Consider the following 21,229-nt stretch of genomic DNA (forward strand, 5'->3'; position numbering starts at 1 on the left):
AACTTGAGAAAATAAATAAATTACAATACAAGCCAATGTCATTATTGGTCAAGCCACTTAGTAGTTTGTATAAGCGGTATGAACATTGACCAATTCAATGAGTGGCCATTGAGCAAATTCCGAAATGAGACTGCACTAAAATCACAAAAATATAAATATGCTGATATCTGAGCAATATCTGACATCGGCTACAAGAGGTGTGGCTGATATCATCACAGCACAGACTGTGAGGCTACACTAAGCAATAATATTTTCAATAAATATTCAATGTTGAATAAAATTGAATAGGCGACTGACACTGCAAACCTAACCAATGAGAATACAAGAGTACTCAAACCATTTTAAGTGTTGAATTAATAAGGAAAATGCTGATGATGAACAGAATGTAAACATTTGCAAACATTGCGGACATTCGCAATGCAAAACTCTATTGTCAAAAGCTTCGGTTGCGAGATGAATGAGCGCAGCGATGCCAAAAACCTGAAGCCAAACAGCCTTGGCTAAGGTCAATATGGTTGAGTCAGGTGTAATAGAAGCTAAAGTATGAGAATACAATTTAATATTAAAATGTTCATATGTACATTAGCTCTATGTGTTCAGTACTGATTGGTTCATCTACTAGAGATGAAATCATATGGAAGCAGAACAAAAAACAGCAAAGAGCTGTTGCTTTCCTGAGAGGAAATCAATTCTTATAAAGGCTTGATTGGATGGTTCATTATTAGTAAAAACAGTTTTTACTATTTTCCCTCTATTAGTGATTAGGTGATTATTGCTACGAACTTTGGTTGCTTGAACAGAAAACCCATCTCTTTACTCTGTAGCGTGTAGCCACCCATAACATATAAGTATAGGTTTATTGGTAAATATGTCCTGAGGACACACTTGCATCCTTACGACATTGAGTGACATTAACACAACCATTTTCATTCCTTAAAAGACATAATCCCTTGTTACAAAGGCAACAAAATGGCCTGTTTTACAGATCGCACATGTTTACTAACCCACATATTGTGTTGCCAATGATAACCATTGTCGTCAGAGCAAACTTTAATCGAATGCTAAAACTAGGCCGTCCATTTTATGAGAAGAGGTAAAAAAGAAACGCATCTTGTGTGTTGGATTTCGCGAAACATCAATGTTGCACCGAGTGTGACATAACAAAAGGAGTTGAAACTAACTTAGTCGCGCAGCGAGTCAGCACGAAGGGCCATTATGTCTGGGTAAATGGTCAGATAGACTATTCATGACAAAGTGATGTGAAAAGCCATGCTTAGTACGAACCAAACACTATAGGCAATTTTTGAGCATAAAAAGTGTTAGTGGTCACCCAGCGAAATTTTTTTTTCAAACAGGTATACATATGGCAGTAAAATCTTGGCTTCTGATTGGTTTTAGTAATATAGTTTTAGTAACCAAAACCTACATCATTACATTACAAATTAATAGTTATAATTAGAAAGGAACACAAAATTCCAAAATTGTATTAAAAATGGTTTAAATATATGAATTTTAAGTGAGCACCCTCTTACGTTTTAACAGCACTTTTCGAATGATAACATAATTTTTACCGGCCTCTACTACGTCATTTGGAATTTTGTGTTCCTTTCTAATAATAACTATTAATTTTTAATGCAATGATGTAGGTTTTGGTTACTAAAACTCAATTACTAAAACCAGTCAGGAGCCAAGATTTTACAAACCTGTTTGGGAAAATTTTTTTCGCACCGTGGTGTTGTGCTGGTACTAGAGGTCATCTCCAGTATGAGAGGTCACACTAGTGCTGTGCTGGTACTAGAGATCATCTCTAGTATGAGAGATCACACTAGTGCTGAGCTGGTACTAGAAATCATCTTTAGAATGAGAGATCACCCTAGTGCTGTGCTAGTATTAAAGATCATCTCCAGTATGACAGGTCGTCCCAGTGCTGCGCTGCAGAGCCGTATAGTTTCACAGAGTCCCGCGACCAACAGAAGCGTATACGGGAGCTCGCTCGATTCCAAACAAACAGGCCACGCCTACTATTTTTATATAAGTTATAATGGAGAGGCCGCAACATTAATCAACAAAAACTACTCCCATTAGCAGTCACTTTAAAATTGATTGTTGTATCATAAACCATTTGAAAGAAAACAAAATTTCCTACAAAAAGGTGTTAATAACGTTTTTGTAAAAACGTAAAGTAAATGCAAAAAAGAGCGGTATTGAGAGCGAGGTATGAATATTCCATTATAGATCAGTATGTCGATCGGGTTTGTTTGGAATCGGACATTTTTGTTTCCGGTTTTGGTCGCGAGACTTTTTAAAGCTATATGACTCTGACAGTACAGAGCTGTATAACTTCACAGAGTTTTGCTGCTAACGGATGCGCATATCGAATCTTGCACGGCTCCAAGCAAACAAGCCGCGCCCACTATTGTTTTATATAAGTTATAATGGAGATGCCGCAACACTAACCAACAAAAATTACTCCCATTGGCAGTCCTTTTGAAATTGATTATTGTATTATACACCATTTGAAAAAGGACAAAATTTTCTACAAGAAACGACCAATGATTTTTTATAATAAAATAAAGTAAATGCAAAAGAGTGAGATGTTGAGAGCGAGGTAAGAATATTCCATTAGAGATCAGTATGTCGATCGGGTTTGTTTGGAATCGGACGTTTTTGTTTCCGGCTTTTGGTCACGGGACTCTGTGAAACTATACGACACTGCTGCGCTGGTACTAGAGGTCACCTCCAGTGTAAGAGGTCACCTTAGTGACGAGCTGATACTACAGATCTACAGATCATCTCTAGAATGAGAGGTCGGTCATCTTAGACTTGTGTGCTACTCCAAGTGACGCTTATACGTGTTGCTATGCAGAATTCACATGAATGGTCAATGACGAAGTGCACTGTTTCTGCATCTCTTTCACCTTGTTGAGAATTGTATGAGGAGTTGATAGTAAAACAGAAAGTCAATTTAATAAGTTGCTTCATAGAGACATTCATAGAAGCATTTACAGAGCCATTAAAAACTGAGATGATTCTCATCATTTCTAGTGCTCAATTAATATTTTAGCAATTCTCTTAGCAATTATTCTAGAGCTGGTAAGGCTCAAACGAGTTACTTGCTACCCACTCATCAGTACCAAAGGAATGTCAAGTTCTTTTTGTGGTCTATGCAGGATCATTCTAGCACAGAATAACATTACAAACAAAAGTTTAAATGGGTGAGTGGGGCTACATAATTGTCACCATCAAATGGCCTCCGAAAGCCATTCCTAGCAGTGCCAAGGAAGTGAGACAGATGGCAAAATTACTTCATCAGAAGCTCAAAAACCACAACCTTAATCATTATTGGTCTTTCTAGTGTAAGGACTGCGAGCAAAATTAATATGCTAATTGAAAATAAAAATGACCAAAAAAAAACTAATATAAACCTACAAATGTTGGACTTGACACATTGAAGGCTTATAAAGCAGAGGGAAACCTTTAAACCACTATTGAAACTTACAGGAGTTTTAAACCACCGCTGTATAGCTTATGGTCTATGCAGAAAGTGCATGCATAATCTTTACTACAATAAGAGGCGTGTCGGTCTGTAGCCGCAATTAAAGGTTGTGATAAAAGATTGCTTTCTATGGGATTCAAGCTCGGGAGATTCAGTTTAGTTCACCAACACTCCAACGCCTGCACCAACCAACCGCACTCTGGAGCTTCACAATAATTGTGCATATAGTTATTATCCATGCTTTATCGGCACACCTGACCATCTCTCACAGCACACCAGATTTCCAGGAGCTTAGTACTACAATAAAAGCCAATGCGGGAATAGCAGCTATCCCGAGCCTGAGAGGACTTAGTGCTACCATCCGTAAGCTAAACTTACAGCATTTTTGCGTGTACAGACAGGCTGTCTAACATTTCAGTGGTCAGTGGCTCTGTGCTCATATAACACGGGACATTGTGAGGAAGAGTAGTCTGTGCATTGACATTCATGATGCCATCTGTCAGGTAGTTAAGGAGAGGCAGGATAACTTTCTCTGTAGTACTGTCTAAAGTGGGATTGAGAGCATAAAGTTAATATGACAAGCAATAAAGCATAACAATCATAAAGAAATCATTTCATATAAAAACAATAGTTTTCATTTAAAAATACGAATTAAATATTTTTGATAAACCTATACTTTCTTTTTGACATATGCTGTAAAAAAAGCTTACAATTGCCTCACTTGTGAAATATCAAATGGTCAGTTATCATAAATAAACATAGTGACATGTATATAATGGTAAGCAGTTGTTACTAGAGCTTCACGATTTCCAAAACTCAGCAGACGATTCAATATTGCAAATGGACATATTCGAGATATATCGCGATGTGATTATTATGTAAAAAAACTTATACATTTTTGTTAATAATTTTTGTATATTTTAACTTAACAAGAAACTGCTTTGTGTTTGTGATAATTAAAAACATTTATTTTATGAATGTCTGTATGTGTTGAAGGACATGGAATGAGTGTATTATAAGACTAGAAAGCCAGTTTTAATTCCAGTATCACTCACTCTGAAAACCGTCAAATGTGAGATACATCACCATCACATGATTATATTGTTTATACGATTTTCAAGATAGATTTGAAAATCGTCACCACACAATTAAACCCTCATATCGTGAAGCTCTGACTGTAACACGAGACAAATATATGTTTAGATTCTAAACAACTGCAGGCAGAAACAATATCAATGACATAAAATGATGCAACGGAAGATTAAAATAATACCATATGAAGAATTCCACTTTCAATTAGCCGAGAATATTATAAACACATAAGAGCTAATTAAATGGGCTCTTAGGACCTTTTAATGCTTATAACTATATAAAACCTACCTATATTTACGCAAATTAAAAACCAAAAATGATAACAAATCTGTGTCCTAAAGCTATCAGTGTCAAGAAAGCGGAGATAAGGCTAGCATAAATCTATCAAAGATGCAGCGTTGATCTATTAATGCTAACAGTTGTTGGTATATAATGAATTATTATCATTAATATTTATTGCTAAAAGAAAATATATAAAAATAATCTAGCTTTTCTACATGATGTCCAATGTTCAAGCAAGAATGCACTGGCAAAACCCTACTCCTTGGATTTTTAACAAAGTTCATCGACCTCAATAACGTTTAATATTCATCACTACGCTGATTCCAATCAACCAAATTAGTGAACTAAAAATTAGTTGATAGAAATAGATTATAAAAATTGGAGATGAAAATCAGACCACAGTAAAAGTGCTTTGAACAGAGCTAATTTTAAAATAGCAGAGACTAAAACAGCAGATATCAAAACAGCAGAGATTAAAACAGCAGATACCAAAACAGCAGAGACCAAAACAGCAGAGACCAAAACAGCAGAGATCAAAACAGCAGAGACCAAAACAGTAGAGACCAAAACAGCAAAGACCAAAACAGCAGATATCAAAACAGCAGAGATAAAAACAGCAGATACCAAAACAGCAGAGATCAAAACAGCCGAGGCTAAAACAGCAGAGATTAAAACAGCAGAGACCAAAACGGCAGAGATCAAAACAGCAGAGACTAAAACAGCAGAGATGAAAACAGTAGAGACCAAAACAGCAGAGGCTAAAACAGCAGAGATTAAAACAGCAGAGATCAAAACAGCAGAGGCTAAAACAGCAGAGATTAAAACAGCAGAGACCAAAACAGCAGATATCAAAACAGCAGAGATTAAAACAGCAGATACCAAAACAGCAGAGACCAAAACAGCAGAGACCAAAACAGCAGAGATCAAAACAGCAGAGACCAAAACAGTAGAGACCAAAACAGCAAAGACCAAAACAGCAGATATCAAAACAGCAGAGATTAAAACAGCAGATACCAAAACAGCAGAGACCAAAACAGCAGAGACCAAAACAGCAGAGATCAAAACAACAGAGACCAAAACAGTAGAGACCAAAACAGCAAAGACCAAAACAGCAGATACCAAAACAGCAGAGACCAAAACAGTAGAGGCCAAAACAGCAGAGACCAAAACAGCAGAGACCAAAACAGCAGATATCAAAACAGCAGAGATCAAAACAGCAGAGGCTAAAACTGATACACTGATGATACAAGATACTATAAATATATCTGCAATCAGCAAACATGATATTATAGTAATAAAACAATAATATAATAAGAGATAATATAACGCACTAAACAAACCACAAATGAACTAGAATTGCTAAAACTCTGTACAGAGGTTAAAGGTCTTCAAGCCAGTTTGCAAACAAGTTCACATACTTGTTTCTTTAACCAGAATGTGAATGGGAGCTCTTTAAACCACATAATATCAGAATAATATAAATGTGATTTTATGCCATATCTACGAGTTCCTTTCTGTGAAGGTTATAGCAAAATTCCTGCTGTTTATCATGAGAGAACTATACATGGAATCCTGTCAAAACATTTTTCCTCTTTGCCAATACTGCAGTAATCTAAAGAACTGTCACAATTTTTACCGGATCTAAAAGCTGGCTGCATAATTATTTTAGGAATTTGATAAGCCAAAGAAATGCAAATGCATCCAAGTTTCTCCATTATCTGCCTTGTACGTGTAAATCTTCAACTCAATACAGTTTAGATATTTCAGGATGTCCACAATTGTCAACTAATTATTTCATTCAATGTCCATAACGTTTCTAATAAATTTCACATGCACCAGGCTTCTCAAACTGACCAATACTTTTCTCACGATACAAAATGGCCTCTTACTCGCAGCTCTATTGTCCCAATAAAAGTGTTACCAGCTGTAAGACACGCCCAGAGTCGGCGAATCAGCATGAAACGTGGCTAGTATCAGCTGTCTGTATGTCCATTTTTCTGCAGACACTGACATCCCCTTACGCTTGGCGGTTAGATGCAAATCATTTTGACACCATTGAGCTCTGTGCAAAGAAGGTATTTTTAATATTGAGCCAGTAGTTTTCAGCTGCTTGTATAATGTGTACATTAATGTACCCGGTCAAACATTTTTCAGACTTTCAAATCTATAAATATAAATCTCAAAGTTGGTGCGTATGGGTGTATGGGTGTATGTTTTGGTTTGTCTAGCTATAGCTATTAAAATTAAGGAATGAAGTATCTGTTTCAGGCTGGAATTGATCCCGGAACCTCCCACTGGCCTGGCAGATATCTTACCAATTAAGCTATGCGAGATGCAGTAAATTCTGAGGCGATATGAGTCATTATGTCGGTTAAAATAGGCAAAACATTCTGCGTAACGCAACTAAAGCTTGCTCTCACGGTTCATATTGGTAAGTCTTTGGCAATGTGCCAGGCTAATGGCAAGTAGCGGGCAACTACATTACCTACAACTGTTTATAAGCTGTTTTTAATACCTGTGCAACGCCTGGTGTTCGGCTAGTACAATAATAAAAGGAACTACAATAGCTAGTGGTGACAATACTGAATTGAGACATCCTGAACAACTGTATGGAAGAGAGAAAGCGACCCTATTGGATATCATAAGCTCGATGCTTAAAAATGAAGTCTTTGCCATTTCCAACCAGACTGACTTTTTGGCTTTAAAAAATGGAAAACTTATAATGATCAGCAAGCAACTTGTAATTGAAGAGAACAAGAAAAACAAGACAAAACATAGAAGGCGTCCTTTGATTTCCTTAGCAACTGTGAACAGATGCAATTTAATTTCATTCAAAGATAGATTCCCATACTACATAATCTTTCGTTTGTCTGCTTATGATTTAATAGTGCCCAGTATAACTAGGTCTGGTTACTGTACAAGGCATCTGAAGTCAGACATGTGTCTGAAAAAGACAGAACACTTACATGCATTGCATAGGGCTGAGAGCTTGTAGTCACACGTGAACGGCATGGGACTTGCCTGGTTCTGCATATAGGCTTGTAACGAACTTTTCAAAAACCTGCAACGAGATCACTAGTCTAAGTAAATTACTTACAACCCTGCTTTAAGCGTTTAATGTAAAAATAAGATGTGCAAAATAAAACAATTCACAATACTTTGAACTATGTAAAATAAGTGTAGATTGCAGCAAAGAGAACTGAGAATAGTTGTCTCTATAGTTGTTTAACGCTTTGAAGCCTAACCTTGTAGATAAAAGAGGGTCTCCTGATCCTATACCGTATTAATAACTTTTCATCAACTGTGAAAGTACTTGTACTTAGAGGTGCACAATTCCTTTTGAACTGGACATTATTTCAAAGCTATAAGCTTGAAGAATTCATGGAAAAAACTGAAATCAGATATAGCAAATAGTTTTTTTCATTCTCTCAAAAGTGATGCTTTAGAGGTATCAGAAAAACATAATTATTGTAGTACACCGAGTCTGGTAAAGTGTGTATATTTATTATAAATAGAAAAACAACTAATTTTAGTGTAAAATGTATCTTATGAGAGAAAGGTTTTTTAGCTTTGTCCATTTTTGAACTTCCTTTACCAAAAATTTCAATCAGTGCGTCATTAAAAACTAACGCCAAGTCATCAGCCATTTTTCATCAGTTTGAAACGCCCCACGGACTAGCAGCCCAAATGACTTGAAACTTTAAAGTTACACTAAAAACTTATCAAGCACGAAACAACCAAAATTTCATAACCCTAGATAAATCGGAAGGACGAATGAAGTGAAACAATTCGGGCGTAGGATCAAGTGGAAAAACAATTCCCTGAATTATCGCGTGCCCAGGCTTCGAAGTGTTAAGAGCCAGTTGAGAATACAGACAAGTTGCGTGAGAAGAAATTCCATAATGCCTCAGGAAATGCTGTTGAACCCAAAACTCAGATAAATTGTTTTATAGTGTTACTATGCAACGCACTCGAGTTGTGGTCGGAGAATACTGGGTATGGGACGAGGCTTTGCCTTCTGATCATTTATCTGTATGTTTTTTCGTTGCATGTGCACCCAAATACAGGTGACAGCATTGCTGATGACTGAGTGGGGGCTGCTAGGGTCAGGTACAGGCAAGGTCTCGGAGTCACCATATAGATGATCATACATTTTGGTGAATGCTATGTACTCATACGTACTCGGCATCTTGCCGATGCCAAACACGCACTGCATCATCATCCACATTATGTGGTCTCTCATGCAAGCCTTCTCAAATGACCGACTTTCCAGCTACAAAAAAGCAAGTACAGAGCATTCGTATAACTGCGAAAGGGGGCAGCATCCGCTAAATGGACAAACCCTAAAAATCAGTCTAATTCGTTAACAGGAGATTGCAGGAGTTAACAGATTAACAGGAGATTACATGGGTTATAGCATAATACTAGTCACCTTTGTGTAAAACTAGCAAGCTGTTTTGCTTAAAAGCTAGTGACTACTTGGACTTATTATTTAAAAAGGCGTAAAGCTCTAGCGCTTTTGAACGCAAGGTCGTCTTCTCATACACAAAAACCATGTCGCTGTCCTCTGGTAAGTACAACGGCAACCCGCTGTCATACTTTTTTGCTTCTACCATGTATGTACTTTAGCATTTAAATCAATTCAGGAACTCAGTAAAAGGGCTGTTCTATCAGATCACTTGTCAGCGGTCTAAATCCTATCAGCATCCATTAGATGAGCTTTAACATTGAGTATACCACATCAGTTGAAATTTTACCCTCAAAAGTAATGACACACAAACATGCGAAAGATAATCATTACAGCGTAATCGCAATAGGAATTTTCTAAATTATTTTTCATGTGACAGCTGAAGAAACCAAGTTAAATCACAAAAGTTACTCTAAAAGCAGACAGCTATTGTCAACTGAATGACAAACAATGTTTACTGTTCTTGCAGAACCGATTGAATAAAAACCTATAATAATAATCTATTATAATAATAATAATCTGGAATACAAATAATAATCAAGAATCTGGAAAAGTTGATCAAACTGAATGTAGTCAAGAAGGAAATTCCAAAAGTGCAACTTGGCTGCGCTGCTGGGATTGGCTAGAATCCTAAGGAAGGTTTTAGATCTCCCAGGTTAGTTGTTCTGATCCGAGTTCCCAAGACACCAACACCAGCTTAACAACATGCTGTGCTAACTACCAAAAATAATAATAGTAATTATAATAATAGATCTTTAATCTATTCTATGTGGCTAAATTGGGTAGTTAACAATATTTCTCCAATTCATAGAAATAGTTTAAACTTCCCAGTTTTCGAATACTCTCAGCAGTTTGTATAGATTCAAGAATAGATATGTTGGCTATGATATTGAACTGAGTGAAGTTGTGTACACCTGTACCTTTTTTTGGAGCTGTATGAACATATGAGGCAGGTTGACCATGGCGACAAGCACGAAGAAGATGACATGAGCAGTGATGTTATGCCACCGCAAATTGGCAAAGGTTGCCATACAGTTTGAAAGCTTAGCCTGGGTTTCGGTGATGTAGATGATATGATTGCATAGTTGGTCCTCAAGCTCTGCGTGCCTGTGCTTGCTTTCATCCATACCCTACAACAAATCAATAAACAAGAGGCTAACGAAAACACACTAACAACATAGTCATAATTAGACAAATTCCATGAAACGTTTCAATGAAGAATCGGTGAAGTTTTTGTTTGATTGTGACAAATACGAAAAAGTTTGGCATTTCAACTGTGTGATGTATACTCAAAACATTGCTTGTGTCTGCCAGAGTTATTGTTACTATGTTTTCATCAGTAGCTGCCCAACGTGCCAGCGAATGTTTGTTATAGACAAGTGTTTCCATATTGGCGAGCTGGCCGATGTATAATTTGGATACACAGATACATATAAGGTAAAAATCTGTTACATTCTAGGTTAAAATAGTCACTGGGACACGGAATGCCCTTCATTCACAACATTAAACACATTAATTTAGCAAAAATGCAGTAGCCTAGCCCTATAGTGCCAAAAGATGAATAGAAAGTTATTTCCCACAAGACAAGGTCCTGTTGATGTTTTCTAAAAGACAAACCGCCCAGCATTGATGTGCTAGTGTAGGACACCCTCGTTGCCAATCATCAAACGGCCATATGACAAATGAACAAACCATGTCCTGCCATGAAATACGCCAAATCCCTTCATAATAGTCTGAAATGGTTTAAGTTCCTTGATAGCCAAAGGCTAAATCATTATGTGCAAGTTAAACATAAAATCCTCTAGTTCCTTGTATTTGAGTAAGGGTACCTTGCGGTTAGCGATAAGTATGCTTGTCATGAAGTCAACAGAATAAGCGTGTGAGAGGACATAGCGAATGAGACTGGTCGGTGATCTGTCCTACAACAGAGAGGACAGATGTTGCAATCTCAATTAGTGCTTGCATAAGCTGGACAGACCGGATCCTTATTGGAGTTCATGAAAACTATAGATTCAACCTCATTAAAAGATAAATAAGAAAACCTGCCACAATCTATAAATAATCTTTAATCTTGTTAGTGAATTGAGGCAAGTCATAAGTATAGTTGTTAGTTGCACAATTATTATGATAGCAAATAAAGGATGTTTATTAAGCAATTATATATATATACATATACATGTAGACTATAACTTATCTAGAAAATCGATTTTTCCTTCACTACCAATCTGTTTCGCGAGGTCACTTATCAAACAAACAAACCTAATGAGCGACACCACGAAACAGATTCGTTGTGAAGAAAAATTCAACGTGCCAAATATGTTTTAGTCTAACAATTGAACAAAATAAAACAATTACTCCACTTATTACTATTAGTGTAGAGTTCTTTTTAGCTTTGAATTTTATTATATCTTATTTTTGTTTAGCAGTAAAATTACTTTTGAACATAAACATAGGATAATTAACTACTTGTACTTATATATGCACATGTATATTAAATTATTCTTTTCTTGGTTACGTGTTTTGCGTAGGTGAAAAGTGATGTTCATTAGACTAATTTGTAACTAACTTTATACATAAAAAAATTGTTTCCTCACCCTGGTTAACCCATATGGGTGGTATTTTCTTCTCTAACTCAGGTCTCCTACCAGAGACCTGGAAGTTTGCGCACTCGCCTCAAGATCTTAGCTGTTCCCAATAGCGCACTTTTCTGCAACTCACTTGATTTGATTGCTGTCGGTATCCGGGCCAGCCACATTTTATGCGCAGTTATTATTGTGCCCAGTTTCCAAATGACTACTGGAATTACAGTTCTTATCATTTTTCAATATATATACATATATATACATAAATATAATACAATAAATAAAAATATATTATTTATATATTTTATATTTATTTTATATATTGTATAAAATATAAATAAACATATATATATATATTCTTGACTAGACTACTCTATAATAGTAGAATATGCAATTTAAACCAACAGATATCTTTATGCTATCTATTTTAAGACTAGCATGAATGATTTAGAAGTGATAAAGTATGCTGAACACACGTATTGCTAAAAAGCAAGTAAGTTGCAAACAAATGAGAAGAGAAAATGGTGATACAATTTACACTAACTTGTTATCTCAATGGACAAGTCATGAATGTATAGACAAGTGCTAAATATAAGATTTACATATTAAAAGATTATCCTCTACATCTATACTCTGTTCATACATTTAACGACACATTCGTTTGCTAACAATATAAAGAAGCTGTAAGAAAAATGGTATATCAAAATAGTAGAGACCACAAAACCAGTTCACTCAACAATTCTAGCCCTGACTGTCCATGCTACAATGGCCAGTTGGTGTGCTGCCTTTACAACCCAACTACACTGCTGCAAATATCAAGACTCTTTTCAAAGCACTGATATTGTCTAATTCATTTAAACAGATTACTACTAAAACGCGTCAGCACTGACGGCTACAGAAAGTTACTAGCTATTGTAGTACTCACATAAGAATACTCTATTTGTGTTATGCATTTGAATGGCATAGAAAGTGAAAGAATAAAGCTCAAAACTCAAACCTATAAATGATCTAAGATTTGTTACTTAGATAATGTTCCATACACAAAAAATAAGAAGTTGTCTGCTCTTAGCATCTTTGAGAAAAAAAAACATGCTGCAAATAACAGTTGGGATGTGAAAACTAATTTGCAATTAGACAGAAGTGCGTAACGTGTTCCAGGTAGGCACTAATAGTGGTATTCGTCATCAGTCTAGCCTCTGGTTCATACTTTTTCTTCTACATGCGGCTAGTCTCAACATTCATGTTAGTAGTGGTGCAATTCATTCTTGTGCTAAATGCAGGTCAATATTGGACACCATACAAATGTGGTTATATTTCTAGCTCAAAAATACTAAATGATAATATAATCAGGATCGTTTTTACATAGGTATACAAATTTCGAGCGAAAATATTATAGGCAGTCAGGACACTGAAAGTTTAGATTCCAAGAAAATTTTTGGTGTTTCAGTATCGGGAGAATATAAGAAATAAAACACAAATAGCTACCATTTTCAGATATCCGTGTCAGTTGTCTTTTTGGCAAGCTTCAGACAAATTTTTACAGGTTAAAAACACAACGCATAGGATTCGTACTAGGAACTAAACAAGCTGCATTTCACCAGAATTCTACAGCCTGTTGGCCAACAAGGCTGATAACTAACAAAATGGAAATGATGTATCACACACAAATCAAGACATGCACAAAACATGAAGTCTTGACATTTGTAACATCCATGTGTATTCACAATTCTCATGATTAGGTTCGAAAGGAGATAATCTAAAGTGCAGAATTCTCATGACTAATAAGATGGCATCAGAGTAAACCTTGTCATAGCAACAAGAGTTCTGTATGACTGTGCTGGGACCACCAGAATATGATTATGAGATAATGGCGCCTCAAACCACCATGTGTGTTATCTTTTATTACATACAGTCAAACATGGATAACTCGAACTTCACGGGACCGAGCGAAAGTGTTCGAGTTATCAGAGAGTTCAAGTTATCAGAGCACTGTCACAAGTCCATGTATTTATTTATTTATTAGTAGATACATGCACATATACAAACTATAATAGAAATCGAAAGTATAAATGGCTTGTTTCAAATTAAATGCTTCTAATGTAAAGTTGAAAACTTTTTTATCAAAAAGTATAGGAGATTTTTCTATCACTTGAGATTGTTTTGTTGTTTGAGGTGATGTTATTGCCAGGACGTTTTTTAGATTAAAATTGGCAAAACTTGATCGTTGTTGAAATGCTCAGAAGAAAAGACATCTTTTTCTTTTGAGCGTTTTAACCGAGATCAATTTTGCCGACTTTTCTTGAAGTTTATGCGAAGGTCACCTCACTTTTTCATGCTTCCGAAAGGCGATCGCTAAGCAGATGTTTGGTAAAAATCAAAATTCACCTAACCTTTAGAAAAGTTGTTGACAAAAATATTTTGCCGACGGTGGTAATAACGATGCCTATGAATTACGAAAAGTTGAGGTTTACCTTTATGACTTGGAATAAAGTGATTTTCTAAAGCGATAACAACCGTCTCGGTAGCCGTTGGGCAAAAAACTGTTCGAGTTACCAGAGTTGAGGTCGAGTTATCTATAGCAATTTATCATTACATGGGAACGGACCAAAGAAACCGTTCGAGTTAACCATGTGTTCGAGCTATCCGTGGGCGAGTTATCCATGTTTCACTGTATATGCATTCCCGAACTCAAACTCAATCAGTGTGTCATTACTGAAAGCATCTCAAGTCCCAAAACCTTTGCAGTGTGCATATATAAGATGTCTGCTGTTGTGATAAGATAAATTAGGAGGTTCAGTTGACAGTTCCAAATTACGTGTACATGCAGTTAACTTCGTCTATAAATTATTAGTTGCTGATTACCTAAAAAGGATGCTATCATATATTAGAATATACTAGTACACTCTCAGTCCCACGCGCGCGCCGTGAAAGATTGCCATGTGCAATAACTATATGCACACATCTAAATCCAAACATCTGGGTTCAATTCCCAAGCGGTGGAATTGTTTTTTTCTAACACTGGCAGGAAAAAAGTGTTGTTTTCCCAAAACGTTCTTTTCTGCTCTTAGTGGGGCTTCAGAAGGAAGTCGGATGGACACGGTTGTTAATATATTAAAAATTATAGTACAGATTACCGCAAGCTGTTAACATTTGAGAAAACTTTACCTACTGTAGAAGTTGGCATGGAACTATATAACAGAAAAATTTTTCATAACAATTTGTAAGTCTTAATATAATTCGAGTAGCTATGCGTATCTCTAAAACAAACAGCGAAAAATTTCAAGAATTGCACATTTTGTTATACAAATATAATTCTAGGCGACCATTCACTTGTAGGAAGTAATTGAATATTCATGTTCTAATGGGTTGCAACAAATAACCAAGTTGACACTGTCTCTTTCTCATGCACTACAGCCTTCTCCGATTCTATTAGTATTAATCGTCGTAAAACTAACTTTGCTGTTAAATATTTTTTAAATAAAAAGAAAACAGGGATTAATTTTGAGCAATTTTAAAAATGTCTAAACAAAAACCTAGAATCTATATTAATAAATCCCACTTTCTGTCTGTTAGTCTGAGTAAACAGTGCTTTCTGTCTGTTAGTCTGAGTAAACAGTGCTTTTTGTCTGTTAGTCTGAGTAAACAGTGCTTTTTGTCTGTTAGTCTGAGTAAACAGTGCTTTCTGTCTGCTAGTCTGAGTAAACAGTGCTTTCTGTCTGCTAGTCTGAGTAAACAGTGCTTTTTGTCTGTTAGTCTGAGTAAACAGTGCTTTCTGTCTGCTAGTCTGAGTAAACAGTGCTTTTTCAAATTTTTCATACAAGTTTTACATGCATATCCTCAGTGCCTTCTTCCAGGTCGCTAAAAAACTGGGTCTCAAAACTCCATCTGGTTTGTCAGCACCAGCTTCTCAAACATTCACCTGCAGGCTATCTCATTGAGAATAAAATAATTCCTGGGCATGACAGTGTTTACTGTTAGTGTGGCAGTAAGCCAGAAGATTAGTGCATGTAATAAAGTGTAGCTTTACTAAGCTGAACCTTGTGAGTTCGAGCCCCGAACAAAGCAATCGTTTATGAAGTACTTTAATTACGGCCCGTATTATTTTTTCACCATAACAGTTCCAAACAAGATTACAAGATGATCAGAGTTTTATAAGTAAATGAATAAGTAATCGAGTGCCTTCCGCCTTAGCAAAATAATCTTTACTATGATAATAGCGGTGTTCTTTGACGTCAGAAAATTTTTATGTGAGGGAAGAGTTATAGACACAAACCATCATTGCTCCATGACCTACGGCTTATTAAATGTGAAAATGCCTCATTTGGCGATCTTAAACTTTCATGTTCTATATAAATGCACCAGGATGTACTTGATTAGAAACACACAAATGGGCAGTCTCATGCTTCACGGCCCATGGTACTCAATGAACGCATTTATGGATTGTTGTTGTGAAAACTGTGCAGCAATTAGAGTTGAAAATCTACATGCATACTGCAGGCTATCTGATTGAAAATAATTAAAATCCCAGAGATGGGGGGCTCACTGCAAGTGTATGTTAATTTATCGGCTAGAGCAAGGTAGGCTATACCATGTCCAGACTTTCACATAATTATATAATGAGCTAGCGTAATAATAGACTGAGCATTATAGGTTGAACTCTGACAGGTTAAGCAAAGGTCAGCAGGTCAAATGAAACAAATATGACTCAGTTGAAAATGCGCCAGTCGTACTAACAACATCTTAAAAACATTTTAACAAACTTGTAGCCAGCTAATCTACGAGAGTTTAGCTTACCAGCAGCTCCATAACTCGTCTACCATTTTGAAGCAGCTGGGTAAAAATATTGGTCACCTGTTTAAAAAAAACAATTCTTTTATTAGCTATATGATATACAAGTTTGGATGACTAGTTTATAAACGGTGGTTCATAATTGATAGGTTCATAGGTCAAGTAGTTCATAAAAATTACAAATTAGTTTATTAAAGAATAAATATGGTATTTATTGGCAAAATTGTCAATCAATTTTGTAACATTCAAGCACTAATATTATTGGGGTAAGGTGAAAAGAGAGACAACAGGCTTTGTTTGAACCATCCAGTGATAGATTTTTTAGCAATAAAATAAATGGTATATTGTACAATCGTATAATTTACTTCAGTATCATTATATTATCATCAATACCCAATTTACATTCTGATTGATGCAGCAGGTGATATTTGCATTGTATCAATATTTATCAGTTGTAGTAAATTTGGAGTTGTCCTTGCTATGAGAGAAACTAAACTGGTTACAAAACCAGACTTTTGGAAAGAAAGAAATCTTATGGCAGCAAAAATGTTCAACTTGTCGACCTGCCAATCTTGTCGACCACGACATGCAAACAAGCTGAACCAATCAATCAGGTTAATGACAATGTTTTCATTTCATCCATGAATGGTGTCCATCTTACATACTCTTACATATTTTTACATTTTACATGTCTCACCGCATATGGGTGATTTATCTCTCAAATGCTAGTAAAAATGTGATGTGATAGGGTTGAAGTTGCATTCTCGTGTCACAGCGCTTGCCCGAAAGGTTATAACAATTTGCCTTTATTTTCTATCAACCAATCAATAATATATACTGTAAGATGGGATGGTCACAGCCATAGAGGATGCTGAGAGATGAGATGTTGAGAGATGAGATGTTGAGAGATGAGATGTTGAGAGATGACTTTAGACACTGAACAAGTCTGTCTAGTCAGCACCTTTACTAGATCAGTCGGCAGCACTGCCTTGAAATTTTGGTTAGAAATAACGAGACTAACAATCTAAAGCTTTTTCTTCAATTTATACTCCGCCGTGTGACCATAGCAGTTTTAGTCTGTAACTATACAATAAATGCCAGCTTCAGTTGATTAGATCGGAGGTAAAAACAAACAAGAATCATGCGGTAAAGTAGAACAGAGCAGCGAGAAGATGAGAAAGAAGCTTTTCATAGCTAGTAAACGCCGATGAGGTCTTACTCTCTAGAATATATTCTATTATGTAACTGCTAAGGTTGCCATCCACATACACAAAGCTACAAATGATAGCAGACTTTTTTATAATATGAGGCAGGGAGTTGCCTTTCCATAAAAATGACCCTAGCAAAAATTGTGATGGTTGACCTTCCTGACTTCCACATGTGAAGTACCAGCATGACAAACATTAAAAATGCCCTAGGTTTAAATTTGGATTCAATCAAAATCACAAGATATCATCATCAATGTTATTTATGAGCAGCAGTTGGACAAAACAGTTTCTGAAACTGATTAACAAGCATGAATATACCCTTAAACTGTGTGATATCTGAAAGAAATGTCTGTCTAGGTTTAGACTTGGCTCAAATAATTGGGTATTAAGTTAAAACCTAGTTTTAGAAGCAGCTTTTAGCACTCTAGCTTTAAGTAAGAGAAAATATATGTGACCACAAACTGTTAAGCTTGAGCAGATTTAAAATTAATTCCTTATAATTAGAGAGAGAGAACAACTCCTCACCCGGTCATAAGGTAGAGGCCCACTGTTGGGAAACTTCAAGTTTCTCAGTTCAAGTCTCCAGACATAAGCATTGATGTTGGAGTGACCAATCACAGGCCGGAGGTGAGACAAGCCTGATATGGTCACTATTTGAACTATTGGGCGGAATGTCTGAGTGAACTCCGCCAATATCTTACCAAATGCCTGCCAAGAAAATAATAAACAAATGTGAAACACCAGCCAAAACTGAAAGAACACCTCAAGGTAATAGCATCACATGCTATAGCCCAGTTGGCCAAGTTTCTATTATTTTATTGAAATGAATGTATCTCTGTTACCAAGTTTTGATAGTACAAATAAAATTTATGGGTAAGGAAGGGTACTGGATGGTTTTACAAAAAATGTTTGAAAGAGAGCATTTGAAAAATGTCTCAAATTAGACAACAGTAGCCATGTTAAGCTCTGTTTACACCAAAGTTATTTTGTGGTTGAAGAAGCCTATTTATTCTGAAACCGACTATGGACGAGAATGATTAATGCTGACATCATAGAAGGTTAAGCTGTATCTACACTAAGTTCCTATGCCGGCTAAGTCACCTTAACTAGGGTGATATTATGGTTCACCTTAAAACTAGTTCAATCCTCTGCTGTCAGATATTTATAATTAGGTCATGTCATGCTGGAGCATAGTTAAGGAAGCTCTAAGATCTCGATGTTAAGCATTAGTTACACCATAGTCATACAAGATATGAGCATGTTTGTGATCTTCTTAAGACTAAGTGTTGTCTACACTAGGGTTGTCTTGGCGATGAGTGTAACTAATATATCTTTCAGTAATGGATTTACAATACAAACGTAAAGACACTGCCTAAATGAAGGTATATCTAAAATGCTGCATTTCGACTTCGCAGTTAAACCAAATTGTGATAAATAGTACCCCCAAAACTACAGCAGAGCAACAATACTTGACATTGTAGTTACCGTAAAACCATTATTTGAACGCCTTAGTGCTCATTTTTCAATCCTTCTCTTCGAGTGGCGCTTTATTAGAGGTGATGTTCAAATAAAGGGTAGCATTGTATTTTGCAAACACCTCGTCAGAATATTTAAAATACAAATTTAATCCTTTCATTGGCGAATCGAATGCCACCTATAGTTTGCAATTTCCTTCGAGCGGAGCGACATTAAGCCTTTGGGCCAAAAATATCTGCCAACTTACCTCTAACTTGTCATAGGTCTCTAAATAAATATGCAGGAGGAAGTTATACAAGTCTCTACCAGCTGATGTCTATTGCTTGCAATTAGCTTACGAGGATCTTATGGTTTGCATTGCAATTTGTTGGAGCTTCTAAGTTTTTTATTTTATTGTAAATTTGAAGGTATATTTTCACTTTATAACTATATTTAACAAGGTTGCATAAATGCTCATTGCACACATTAATGTGTTTGCTACAGTTTGCAGCCAAAACTGGCTTTTTATGCGCAATAGGAGTTACAAGCATCGATCTATTGTAAGCCGAGTTCATATTACCGTAATGATTCTATCAAATAATATGCTATAAATCTACAAATTCATAAGTTATATAATAATAAAAATGTGTCAAATGCTACAAAGATATATTCAAGCACAAATGACATAAAAAATCCATATTTATAATACTTGCAGAAACAAAAATTAACATTTTTCAAACAAAAATATTAGCATCGTTTGCTCGGCCAGTTGCGTTCTAATTGTTGATTTCGTTTGGAACCATTCTGTATTCCTCTGGCTGCTCAATACCTTTCACAGTGTCTTCTGACCTCAACTCCTCTTCTGCACAGCTGAACTAGTCGATATTAGCATCCAAACAATTTTTTAGCAAAGCAAAACTTTTTTGCGATGCACTTCTGTATACCCTTCCAGCGCGAATAAAGAGAAACCGCGAGGAAACCGCGCGTACTCCAAATTTTAGCCTCAAAATATGTAGTAGCACAGATGTAAAATGTAAAAACATTTTCACATATATGTACATGCAGTATCAAGACCGCCATGTAAAAAGAACTACTATTAGCCTGATAAAGTTACTAACTATTTTTATGCATTCAAAGCTTTAACGAAAAAACCGTCAAGACTTGGAGTTGGAAAACGGACTTCGATATGAACAAAAACAACAAACAAATTAATTGTTATTGATGTAATTGAGTCATTATTAGTACGGTTTTGTGGACACTTTTCAGCTGATCATTTGCTATTATTGGTTCATAAAGATCAAGAATGTCAAATAATGGCGGTCAAATAGAAGTGACGTTCAAATAGAAGTGGCATTCAATTCAAGGGCAGCGCTCTTTTTTTCAACCCGTCTCCCATAGTGCCGCTCAAACAGAGGCGGCGTTCAATTACAGGTTTTACGGTATGTAACATTTCACTATTACTATCACTGTATTTACATTATACCATAACTCCCACAAAAGTTAATACTTCCTTATTGGCTACTTAGGCAGCTTGTCAATGGTCTATCTAAATGAATTACCACATACAGTAGACATACAACAAAAGCTCATCACATATACTACTTGTAATTTGGGTTGCTCCAATGTCAAGAAGAAAAAAACTCCTCATTGAGTAAATCTATTACAAAAAAGGCCTCTACTTGCAGGCAAAGATAAATGGGATTGAATTAATTGTAATGAAATATGTAGAATATATATATTTATTATTGCTAGAAATGCTAGTTTCGTTAACAATAATAAAGAAAAAGCATAATAAGAAAAAGCAATGAATTATAGTATAATGTGGAGAGTACTTAGCTGTTGGTTAATCATGACAGAT

The 21,229-nt window shown here is 35.9% G+C and overlaps 1 protein-coding gene across 1 annotated transcript in view; it reads right to left on the reverse strand.

Moving 5' to 3' along the window:
* Nucleotides 1-21,229, reverse strand: part of LOC137392276 (mediator of RNA polymerase II transcription subunit 23-like) — a 67,216-nt gene that overhangs the window by 41,248 nt on the left and 4,739 nt on the right. The window contains exons 6-11 of the mRNA XM_068078946.1: nucleotides 18,442-18,624; nucleotides 11,168-11,257; nucleotides 10,259-10,468; nucleotides 8,842-9,143; nucleotides 7,837-7,931; nucleotides 3,875-4,040 (exon numbers count right to left, since the gene is read on the reverse strand). Coding sequence (XP_067935047.1) covers nucleotides 3,875-4,040; nucleotides 7,837-7,931; nucleotides 8,842-9,143; nucleotides 10,259-10,468; nucleotides 11,168-11,257; nucleotides 18,442-18,624 — 1,046 coding nt within the window. The remainder of the gene's footprint in view (nucleotides 1-3,874; nucleotides 4,041-7,836; nucleotides 7,932-8,841; nucleotides 9,144-10,258; nucleotides 10,469-11,167; nucleotides 11,258-18,441; nucleotides 18,625-21,229) is intronic.

This window comes from Watersipora subatra, chromosome 3 (assembly GCF_963576615.1).
Source record: "Watersipora subatra chromosome 3, tzWatSuba1.1, whole genome shotgun sequence".
NCBI lineage: Eukaryota > Metazoa > Bryozoa > Gymnolaemata > Cheilostomatida > Watersiporidae > Watersipora > Watersipora subatra.